This window comes from Thalassophryne amazonica, chromosome 1 (genome assembly GCF_902500255.1).
Source record: "Thalassophryne amazonica chromosome 1, fThaAma1.1, whole genome shotgun sequence".
Lineage (NCBI taxonomy): Eukaryota > Metazoa > Chordata > Actinopteri > Batrachoidiformes > Batrachoididae > Thalassophryne > Thalassophryne amazonica.
In genome coordinates this window covers 124,706,106-124,718,788 of record NC_047103.1, presented here as the reverse complement: position 1 = coordinate 124,718,788, position 12,683 = coordinate 124,706,106, and the positions used below count along the sequence as shown (strand labels likewise).

The 12,683-nt window shown below is 43.4% G+C and overlaps 1 protein-coding gene across 1 annotated transcript in view; it reads right to left on the bottom strand.

The window, feature by feature from the left end:
• Window positions 1-8,131: 8,131 nt before the first annotated feature.
• The window catches only part of LOC117513902 (inosine-uridine preferring nucleoside hydrolase-like), a 64,921-nt gene continuing 60,369 nt past the window's right edge, over window positions 8,132-12,683 (bottom strand). The window contains exons 7-8 of the mRNA XM_034174144.1: window positions 8,446-8,562; window positions 8,132-8,358 (exon numbers count right to left, since the gene is read on the bottom strand). Coding sequence (XP_034030035.1) covers window positions 8,206-8,358; window positions 8,446-8,562 — 270 coding nt within the window. The 3' untranslated portion in view covers window positions 8,132-8,205. The remainder of the gene's footprint in view (window positions 8,359-8,445; window positions 8,563-12,683) is intronic.

Here is a 12,683-nt window from a genome sequence, read left to right as displayed (position 1 = left end):
AAGTATAAAGCTTTATGACATCAAAGCAGAAAAGCTCAGTGCAAATAAAGCAGAAGGCTTTATGACATCATAGCACAAAGATGCAAAGTCTACAATAGATGAACCATCACTAAATGTTCATTGTGTGACCAGCAGGTGTTTCAGTCAATCCCACTGTCAGCTGAAGAGGAAAACATGAGTTCAACAATGATTGTGGATATCAATGCAATTGAACTGAAAGAAATGAAACGACAAAAACATAAAACAGGTAATGATCGCATCAAACATTAACACTGGTCAGGTGAGCATGAGGCGTGCTCTCTTAAAAACAAAACTTGAGGCTTTTTGAAGCTTTGAATGTTTTTTGACATGCTTAAATGAACTTTCATCAATGAGCTGAATCTGTTCAATTTATTTTGGTGTGTAAATGTGTTTTCCTTCCTTCAGTCTTAGAGACTCCAAATGACAGCATGAGCTGCTGTGATTGGCTGATGGTCGTTCTGTCGTTCCTGCTGGTGGTTCTCACTTTTCCACTCACCATATGGAGATGCTTTAAGGTCAGTTGATGATCAATTCAGTCTTTAACACACATTTTCTGAACTTTAACAGCAAAGATTATTATTATTATTTAGCTTATCGACAGTCATTAAACAGTCATCAGGATGTAGGACTAATTGCTGATCTGATCATGTCAGATGTTGAGGCTGGACTCATGTTTATATATTGTTTTTGTTGTTTTTTTTAATTAAAAGGCACATCGAGGGAAAAGCGTTAATTTGAATTTTAATGTGTTTGATATCTCAAGGTCTTTTCCTAAAAAAATGAGCTGACAGCATCACTCACTGTCAGGTTACAGGATCAGTGCAGATTTAAAATAAAAGTTTGACGTGATCATTAATGTGGTTTCTCTCTGTGCACAGATCATTCACCAGAATGAGAGGGCTGTTCTCTATCGAATGGGTCACATTTGGAGAGGAAGCAAAGGACCAGGTCAGATAACAACAAAAACGTTTGATCAAAGAAAATTCAAAATGTTTTTCCTCATTATTGTGTTTGCGGTGGCTTCAACTTGTGTTGTTGTGATGTCACAGGGTTGGTGTTTATGTTGCCGTTCACCGACACCTTGATTAAAGTCAGCACAAAACTCCTCACCTTAAGCATCCCATCACAAGAGGTATGACTGACACATACACACACACTACCAGATACAATCAACACGTCCAATAATTTAGCCCGTAAGGATCAAAGCCCGGCGCTCCTGGACCCACTACCACCGCCAAACACCCCCCAGGTGGACATGACAAACTGACTCTCTGTGAAGCAAAGAAGAGGTGAGGTAAGTCAGCAGTTACAACAATATCTTTCAAAAGACACACGCTATCAGCAACACATTCAGGTCTGTATCTTTTTTAACTTTATGCAAATGAGCAGCTTCTCACAACAGGTGGAGGATCACTTATCCGCACGCCACAGCAGTGAGAAGCAAGCTGCACAATTCTCATCACAATTCAAGTATACTGTGTAACAAAACACCAAGTTACTATCAACAATTAGTCAAACACTTAATTACCTTTAATGTGTGCTGACAGCATGTGTCCTCACCCTTCCCTGCTTCCCTGCCTTAAATGCAGAACGCCATCCAATTATCTGCTTCAGCTGAAAGTCTTTAAGGTTGCATGTGAGCACCAGTCACAGGTGCTACACATGATGTTGATGAGGATGAGGACTCTTCAGCCAGCACCTTCTCCACAGACAAATCAGTTCTCATGCCACCTGAAGAGCAAAGAAAAGAAAAGAACACCAAAACATCCAGCCACACCCCCCAACACACAACAGTACCCCCCCATCAACGGGAAGCCTCCCGGCGACCGAACAGACCAGGCCCGAGAACAGCACCTCCCTCTGGGGTCCACGTCAGGAAGCAGACAGCACCACGCTCCTAAGGTCCACCACAGACAGCAGGACAGGCACCGCAGCTGGAAGGCCGGCTGGAATCAACAAAAGCCCCAAAACATTCCCCAGTACAATTCAACACACAGAAAAAAAACATAAAACCCACCCAAAACCTCCCCAGGGGACCGTCCCATCAAACCCCGGGAAGAAAAGAAAAACTCCCAAATGCAAAAACCCAACACAGCCCCACAAACACAATACAAACGTAAATGCATAAAAGAAAAATAACAAACAACCCCCCCAGAATGACCTGCAGAGCCCAACCCCCCCCCCAGAAGGCCTTCATCGGCAGTTCCAGGAGGAACAGCCAGAACCATAATCCCACAAAGGTCCCCAGGTGTACATGGAGCAAAACGGCGCCCCCCAGGGGACCGTACCATCAACCCCAGGAGGTACCCTCCCCACAACCCTGGAACCCCAGACCCGGTCACACTTGGCTAGTTGGCCCCAAGCCAATTCCCCCCCAGAGGACCGTCCCATCAACCCTGGAGGTGGAACCCGGAAGGAAACAGAACAAAATCAAAAATCAACCCCCGGAGGACTACCAAAAACAACCCCGGGGGGATATAAAACAACCGCAAACCCTGTTACCCTCCCCGGCACCCCGAAAGACCCCGGGTCCCTCCCAGAGCCCCTCGGCGGCTCAACTTTGGCGAACGGCTCAAAACATTAAGCCGGAGAAGGGAACAGGAAAAAACTAACCCAGATCCAACCCCAAGGCGCAGCGGAGAACCGGAAATAGGTCCGGTGCCCCAACTCGACCATACCCCAGCCTCTCGGGAGGGGTGGAACTACCGAAATGGCGAACGGCAACAGATCGGCCCACCCCTCCGACTGAGGTAAGTCTCCGCTGCACCACACCCCGGCAACACCAATGACGAACGGTACAAAGGCTCACCGAGGCTGGAGTGGAACCGGGCCCTAACCAAACCAAGAAAAACGCCTCTAACAACCCCCCCCCAGGTGCAGAGGTCTTCTGAGAATGCTCAGCGTGACCAACCTGCACCACCCCACAACCCACAAGACAAACGGTCTTGGGGCAAGTGAGGTTGGGGTTAGGGATGTAGAGAAATAAAAAAACAACAAAATAAAACGACCCAACAACCCAAACAGAAAATACCTAAAAACACATAAAAATTAACAATGACGTGAGCCCAGGCGGACTTCTAACCGCCTAACAGTCACTTCACCAGACAATTATAACCCCTATTTAAAGAAAACAAAACATTTACCCGTGCTAGATTTTTTTTTATTTTTTTTTTATGTGTGTTATGTTGCCTGTCCCAGAACACTTGGAGACACGTCACCATTATTTCTCTTGACGCTTACATGTCGGGGCAATACAGTAATCTCTGCTCGTCCGAGCTGCATGGGCTCGTCAACAGGAGGAGCCAGAGGTCCCGTCGGAGGAGCTTCAGTGGGGCGAAGAAGAGGCGGCCCAGATCTGTGTCGGGAAAAGCCCCGAGACAAAAAAACCCGCTCTGATGGCCGCCCTCTCTCGCGTCCACGCTCCTTCATCCGATCATCTAGACGAATCACCAACGATATTAGCTCATCTAAATCGCCTGGCTCGTCACGGACTGCCGGCTCGTCCTTCAATGACTCATTTAACCCTTCCACAAACATTCCTTGTAAAGCTGCGGCGCTCCAACCTGACTGAGTAGAAACCAGAGAACATTGCATCACCACACAAGGCTCCGGACAACAAACAATCGGTTCGGACGCCGAATCTCTGGGTGACGGAGTTATCTGCACCGGTATCGATGGTGCCGCAGCTGGAGCAGCAGGAAGCGGAACAGCTTGCGCTGCAAGCTCCGTAACACGGGCGTCTGTTTGTTTAATTTGGTTTGCGAGATGCTGTAATTGCTCCCATTTTTTCTCCAAGTGTTCTTGAACTTTTTCGGCAAAAGGAACCGCCTCTGCCGCTGGGTCCATTATGGAATGGCCAGGAACTACTGTTATGTGTCGACGCGGGTAGGAGCGCTAAAAATAACCAGAAAGCGGTTCCAAAACAAAACAATTTATTTTTTTACCCTCTTTGGTGCATAATAATGTGTACAAACTAAACAGCGTCTTTCTGGTGGAGTGACTGTTGGCACGCTCTCCAGCGCCCGTAAGGATCAAAGCCTGGCGCTCCTGGACCCACTACCACCGCCAAACACCCCCCAGGTGGACACGACAAACTGACTCTCTGTGAAGCAAAGAAGAGGTGAGGTAAGTCAGCAGTTACAACAATATCTTTCAAAAGACACACGCTATCAGCAACACATTCAGGTCTGTATCTTTTTTAACTTTATGCAAATGAGCAGCTTCTCACAACAGGTGGAGGATCACTCATCCGCACGCCACAGCAGTGAGAAGCAAGCTGCACAATTCTCATCACAATTCAAGTATACTGTGTAACAAAACACCAAGTTACTATCAACAATTAGTCAAACACTTAATTACCTTTAATGTGTGCTGACAGCATGTGTCCTCACCCTTCCTTGCTTCACGGGCTCGATGTGTCAACCCCAGGCGCGGTCCTCAGCGTCTCAGAAACGAACATCACAAGGTCGAGTTCCCGGCAGTTCTGCTTGAATCACACATGCCTTAAATGCAGAACGCCATCCAATTATCTGCTTCAGCTGAAAGTCTTTAAGGTTGCATGTGAGCACCAGTCACAGGTGCTACACATGATGTTGATGAGGGTGAGGACTCTTCAGCCAGCACCTTCTCCACAGACAAATCAGTTCTCATGCCACCTGAAGAGCAAAGAAAAGAAAAGAACTGTTGGGAAAGTGTAAGTACACGGACCCACAACAGGGGGCGCAAATGAACGGACAATGGAATAGGTCAAATAACAACGCTTTACTGTTGCGAACGTGCACAACAAACACAACAGATCATACAATAGAGCGAAGGTCAAATTACAAGGTGTCGTGTGGGCAGGCTCGAGGATAGGAGACGCCTGTCCAAAGCAGAACCGGAACCACACGATTTCCTCCGCCACCAGACCCCGGGAATACTGGAGCCGCCAAGTCCCGAACTCCCAGGTGGCCACTGCCTCCGCGTGTCGGACCTGGTACTGCTGGCGAGGAACAAAAACACAGTTAAATGTGGGTGCGTCTGCACCCAGCAATCTGCACGGCAGGGAAGCTACCTCCACCTCTCGTTGGAGAAAAAGTCTGTTATCACTCACAAAATCACAAAAAGGCTTTCAATCAAGCTGTCAGGCTGAGGATATTACCTTTCAGGTAGAACGATATCTCGGCAATGAGGTGGAGATGCCGTCTTGCTGATATACCATATGATGATTGATGACAGCTGTCGTCGGTGATAAGCAACAGCTGTCACCCCGGCTGCTCCTGTGAGGCGGCAGCGCCCTCTGGTGCCTGGAGCCCGCACTCCAGGCAGGACGCCCTCTGGTGGTGGTGGGCCAGCAGTACCTCCTCTTCAGCGGCCCACACAACAAGAACACCAAAACATCCAGCCACACCCCCCAACACACAACACACCACAACTACAATGATGGCTGGTGCTGGCAGTGGATTATGATTTGACTGAGCAGTTAATATTACTGCTGGTAGTTATTTACACCGGTAAGGTGAGTCCTGATGATATTGTGGCTGTCGTGTGCAACTGTGATTTGTAATTTTGATTTTGATTTTGTCATTTTGAGTTAAAAAGAGTAAACCTGGTTGTTTGACAATAAATGGCTTCACCCAACCTCTAACCATGAGCGAAAAAAAAAGTTTTTTGTGTTATCATTCATATTCTCTGAAAAATGGCCAAAAAACAAAAATTCCGCCAGGGTATGTAAACTTTTAAGCACAACTGTATCTATTAAAAAATCTTTTGAACTGAAGAACCAATTTGTTATACAGAAACCCTTTTTTAACTAATCTACTAGTAAGTTTATGGTGTCTAGTGGAAAAATGTTGGTAATTATCACAGATTCTACCAGTTTGACTAATAGGGAGGTGTAAACACTGTATGTAGGTTTACTCGGTGTGTTGCTACTCATATAAGGAAATTTTACAATATGAAAGTTAAAATCATCCCGTTTGTCGAAAACTGCTGTTCTAAACTGTCTATCTATAAAACTCAACTCTATATCTAAGTATGAGAGTTTGTTATTGTTTTCTGTAGTCTTTTTAAGTTCTAATTCTGATGAATAAATATTTTTAATTTCATTCTCAAAATTAGGGTTATTTAAAGTCAGTAGGTCAATAACTACTATTTCCTCACTGTATATATATATATATATATATATATATATATATATATATACACATACAGTAGTTATTGTAGTATTTATTTATATACTTGTCTTGGCTGTACTCTCTGTGTTTTTAATTTAACACATCGTGTGCACTGAGCTGTCATTTCCAGATGTCAGTGAGTGGCTGGCTGGCGATCAGCTGAGAGGCACCTTGCTGTGCCATGTGCGCTCAGACATGGCTGGCTGGTCCCCATGTGATCTTCTTGTCTGTCCATAATTATCAGCATGTCATGCAAGTATATGCACGTGACATGTGTTGGGAGGGGGGGTGGGTCAGCACAGTTACTGCTATGTGTGCTGCTTGGTAACACAGACTCGTGTTGCACTTAGACAATTTTTACAGACAGCTTGAATGTGGTCATCTGCTCTCTACTCTCTTGCCAGTAGCGCGAATAGCCCTGCCTTTTCTACAGAGTGCCCATTCGACAGAAGTTGCAAATGGGCACTCGCAGGGCACTCGCTGTCTTTCAGCCGCTGATGTGTGCGAATGGTTGTGGCAACAGGTGTACGAGGTGTTTGAGGTGGCTATAATTTTTCATGAGTGGCATGCAGTTTGTCTTTTGTGCACAAGTTTGCTTCAGTCATGTTATGTGTGAAGGGCTTTAGGTTTTTTTATTATTATTTTTAATAAATTTGCCAAAATCTAAAAAAAAAAAACAAACAAAAAAAAACCTTTAACACTGTAATTATGGTGTATTGTGTGTAACATTTTGAGGGGAAAAAAAAAATTTTCATCCATTTTGGAATAAAGCTATAACATAACAAAATGTGGAAAAAGTGAAGACTGTGAATACTTTCTGGATGAACTGTACATCGTGAGTGATTGGAGACAAAAATGAGAATCTGACATTCCTGTGGGAGACACGCAGGAGCTGCCCTGGGTGCACACCAAAAAATGATCACTCATCTGTGTATGTGTGTGTGTTCATAATGGCTGAATGAGCCACAGTGTGTGTGTGTGTGTGTGTGTGTGTGTGTGTGTGTGTGTGTGTGTGTGTGTGTGTGTGTGTGTGTGTGTGTGTGTGTGTGTGTGTGTGTGTGTGTGTGTGTGTGTGTGTATATATATATATATATATATATATATATATTGGTGTGTGTGGCCACTTGGTCTTCCACCATTGCTGGGGTCATCACCACCTGTGTGCTGGATCATTCATAGAAAAACACACCAAGCATCCAAGATGTTGCAGCTGGCGTTCACTCACAATATCAGTCATACTCCTCCTCTTACTCTCTGTAACTAATAACTCATTTCATACAGTCAATCCAGTGGTATCCAAAGATGCTTCAAATAGACCAAATACCACAAACATCCAGTTGTCACTCTAGTTTGCTGTTTCGTGTCCAAGTCTCACACTTCTGTCCAGCAACATCACAGCCCCTTGGAATATAAAGGTGTCATTAAAAAAAGAATAATTTTAGCCATAGACATTTTGACAAGAAATCCCAGGTGTCTTACCATATTTTCCAGAGTATAAGTCACACGGGAGTATAAGTCGGACCTTTATTCAGCATTATCAGCTCATTAATTTTGGATTTTTTTTGCACACTGTTGAAGTGTACTTATCATTGCCATTTATTCTGTTATCATTGCTGTTTATTTTGTTTACTGCTTTGATTCCTGTTAAAGTCCAATATAAATAGTTACTGTAGTTATTATTATGAAAAACAAACATTGTTTTTTGCTATATGTCGCACTTGAGCATAAGTAGCAGGACCTCCCAAACTAGGAAACATCCCAACAAGACTTATATTCCAGAATAATACTTTATATGTTGTTTGTGATTTTAAATTGCTATTTGTATGCTATTTGTTTGTCCCTTTTGAGAGGGGCGTCCCTCCTTCATACTCCTACAAATCATTTGCAGAACCACTCGGTGTCTCACACAGCAGAGAGTAGTCATGATGTGGAATTCTATGACAAATATGTCACACAAGTATATCATGCTGAAAAGGATTCTCATTTAATTTGATGAGCTGAATTCATTTCTGTCAGTTACAGGATCTTTCTACTCCACTGATTTCACAAGCATTTTCTTGAACTTCTCCAAGTTAATTTTCTTAATGATGTAGGCCTTGTGTTTCTTATTGAGCAGCTCCATGTAGTCCACGACCATCATGCCTCGGGTGTGGGTGCCGTCCAGCTCCACTGACACTGCAACCTGCAGAATAAAATTAAGTTGCTGCCATCAGGTGATTTGAACTGAATAATGGAAGATTGAAAAGATCTGACAGCAGTTATTTCTTACGTGGTCACTCTCTGTCACCAGTGTGTCATCGATGGCAGCAGCCACGGCATACGTGTCACAGGAGTTGAAGCCTTTTCCTGCTATCACCTCCTTTTGATAGTCTGCAGATTTGGCTTTCTGTCACAACATTACAACATTATTCTTGTAGCTTTTTATTTTAAGTGAAGTTATATGGAAATGCAGTAGACATTTGAAATGATTAACCTTATTCTGGTCTTTCTCGGTATTGTGATCACTGTATATCATTTTCTTGCGCAATTTTATGTAATTGTCACCTGTCAATTGTCGACTGCATCATATGTTGTTGACAAAATTTGAACATGGAATGAGCAGAGTATATGCCATTACCTGATTGGGGTTTACTGGACCCCACTGGAAATTCGTTTTGCTAATGCAATACATGTTGCTTCTGTGATTTCATTTTGATAAAAATCTGTTTCTTAATGTTTATTTTACCATCTGGTGGAATTGTGACAGTGAAACCTCGTACCCTCTCAATGGACAGGTCTATCTTGGGTTGCAAACGAACAGAGAGAAATTAGCCAAGGTCGGCGTGTTGTGCATGACATGATGAGGCCATGGTACAGGTTTGTGCTCTAGTTTGGGTAGTGTTTATAAAATATGTAGCTGACATTTCTCAAGGGTGGTAATAAATTGTGCAAAGTTACTATAATGAGTTGGAATGGTATGAGAGTCCAGAATGTTTTTAGAACCTTAGATTTCAACAGTTTTTAGATGAACTGAACTCTTTTTTTCCCTGTTAATTACATAATTTTTTAATGTTAATTTACTGTCTTAATGTATTTATAAATTGTTTAGGTTTTTGTTATCACATACACATTATTATTATCAGTATTATTATTTTATTATTACTTCTATTTTGTTATTTGATTTTTAAATGAACTGTAATAGAAAAAAGATGCGAGATTTCTAACATCCATAATCATTCAAAGCCTACATAAAGTGAACTCTTGATCCAGAATCTGGATCCGGTGTCACAAACTAAACGGTCCCCCTAAAAATCGGTCCCCCCTGATGAGGATTAACATCCCATTTCTGCTTCAAACTGCACTCCAGTCATCATCTATCTCAGCAACAGATATCTGAAGCTTTAGTACAACAGTCATTTCCACATAAATTCAGCAGTAGTTTTGATGTAATCCTGCTAACGGTCAGGCAAATAAATACGAGGGCTGTCAATAAAGTAACGGTCCTTTTTATTTTTTTCAAAAACTATATGGATTTCATTCATATGTTTTTACGTCAGACATGCTTGAACCCTCGTGCGCATGCGTGAGTTTTTCCACGCCTGTCGGTGACGTCATTCGCCTGTGAACACTCCTTGTGGGAGGAGTCATCCAGCCCCTCGTCGGAGTTCCTTTGTCTGAGAAGTTGCTGAGAGACAGGCGCGTTGTTTGATCAAAATTTTTTCTAAACCTGTGAGACACATCGAAGTGGACACGGTTTGAAAAATTAAGCTGGTTTTCAGTTAAAATTTTAACAGCTGATGAGAGATTTTGAGGTGATTCTGTCGCTTTAAGGACTTTTCACGGTGCGAGACATCGCGCAGCGCTCTCAGGTGCCGTCGTCAGCCTGTTCAAGCTGAAAACCTCCACATTTCAGGCTCTATTGATCCAGGACGTCGTGAGAGAACAGAGAAGTTTCAGAAGAAGTCGGTTTCAGCATTTTATCCGGATATTCCACTGTTAAAGGAGATTTTTTTAATGAAAGACGTGCGGACGGATCCGTGCGGACGGATCCGTGCGTCGGGACGCAGCCGACGCGGTGCGGCGGCACAGGAAAAACACCTCCGTGTTGATAACCATTTGTAAAATCCAGGCGGCTTTTGATGGCTTTCAGTGGAGTGAGTATATGAGAAATTGTTTAACAGGCAGGACATGTTCCAACTTGTCCTTAAGGCTTTCAACAGAGGTGTTTTTCCTGTGGCGGACCGTCGCGGCGGCTGCGTCCCGACACGCGGACCCGTCCGCACGTCTTTCATTAAAAAAAATCTCCTTTAACAGTGGAATATCCGGATAAAATGCTGAAACCGACTTCTTCTGAAACTTCTCTGTTCTCTCACGACGTCCTGGATCAATAGAGCCTGAAATGTGGAGGTTTTCAGCTTGAACAGGCTGATGACGCCGCCTGAGAGCGCTGCGCGATGTCTCGCACCGTGAAAAGTCCTTAAAGCGACAGAATCACCTCAAAATCTCTCATCAGCCGTTAAAATTTTCACTGAAAACCAGCTTAATTTTTCGAACCGTGTCCACTTCGATGTGTCTCACAGGTTTAGAAAAAATTTTGATCAAACAACGTGCCAGTCTCTCAGCAAATTCCCAGACAAAGGAATTCCGACGAGGGGCTGGACGACTCCTCCCACAAGGAGTGCTCACAGGTGAATGACGTCACCGACAGGCGTGGAAAAACTCACGCATGCGCACGAGGGTTCAAGCATGTCTGACGTAAAAACATATGAATAAAATCCAAAAAAATAAAAAGGACCGTTACTTTATTGACAGCCCTCGTAAATAAACAAACACCAATTACTTTATTACGTCCTTGGCAGATATAATCAGTGTTTTCACTTTCTTGTGTCATCCATGTATATTTAATTTATTTACAATTACTTTATATGCTTGCATTGAACTACTAAATAAAATCACACACATACTTTTAATAAATTATAAAGATGATTTCCTGCTGGAATGGCATGTTAGTCGAGACTAATTAGCGACATTAGCTAATATCTGCATTTTCTCCAAAAATATGAGTCCTATCAATGGTCTGTTTTCGCCACGCATGCAGACACAGAGACCTTTTTGTCTTTTCTGCATTCTGTCACAAGCAGGTACTTCTATTTTTACACATGCACAAACAGAGACGGCGGCAGAAGACATCAAAGTCAATACACGTCTCACCCACGGTAACGGCAACATGACACTTTTTCTTGTTTTCACAGCGTTCGTCCTTGACCCAAATCCATAAGCAAACCAAATGACAAATGTCAGTTCTCCCCAGTCTCTCCGTGATCAACGTCATATTCATGCAATGCACACACACACGCACGGATGCAGAGGCCCCTTGGCTATTATAATATAGATAGCAGCAACAGTATCACACTATAATGTGAGAAATGTTTGTTGGTTTGCATGTGTTATTGTTTGTTCTAGTACTCTCCTCCAAGTAGGAAATGTAGGCGAATGCTTGAATTTCCCAGTAAGGTAAAATTTGCTAACAGTCAGTCATTGGGGTCAAGGTCATGTCTGCCTATCTGTTTATTGGCCTATTCCTCACAGATCTCTTCGCTGATTTCTACCAAAGTTGTTATGCCAATGAAGGCTGGCCCTGAAATTGACAGATCTGGCAACTTGCTTCCAACGGATTATTTGCTGTTGTAACGCTCTTCCAGTCTCAACACAGTTATATTTGTTTCTTTTATTTCTGTTTAACCCTTCTTTTGGTTTTTAAGTGTGTCTACTCTGAATCTTATTTAACTACATTCCTCCTGTTGTGAATCACTAGCAGTTAGCTTGCATTAGCTAGATTGACTCTCCCCCCCACCATTTCTTTTATTACTGTTTTTACCAGTCTAATACTTCTGTTAGTTTTTCAGTGTAACTGCTGTGAATTTTAGGTCGTTATTTTACTCTTGTGCAAATCTTAGGAGTGGCTAGCATATTCGCTGGCAGTTAGCTTTTGTTAGCTAGGTCGACTCACCCCCCCCCCCCCCCCCCCCGTTTCTTTAATACTTCTGTTACTTTTTCAGTGTAACTGCTGTGAATTTTAGCTCATTAATTTACTCCTGTGTGAACCTTAGGAGTGGTTAGCATATTCATTAGTGGTTAGCTCGCGCTTGCTTGGCTATACTCTTGAATTTTCTGGTGCACAAAGTAGACTACACTTCACATAAATCCTGCGTGATGCTGGCAGCTAGGGTGGCGCTTTAAGCTAGAACAGCTTCTTAGCTTAGTGGAGATAGATGTTACAGGCACTCCAGATGTGGTTAGTGTTGGGCCAGCTAGCATGCCCAGTTAGCATCAGCCTAGAAACGCCGGCTTTGGAGGACAGCTTTCGGACTGTGGTTAGGCGGAGGAAGTCATGTAGGGCTTGGTGCCCGGTTGTGGTACGTGATGACACTCACCACTGTGAACTGTGAACCAGTTTTCTCCCTTGGATATGGGGATGAGGTGGACTTCATAGATAATTGGCAAAGCTTCTGGGGAAAACCTGGTCTT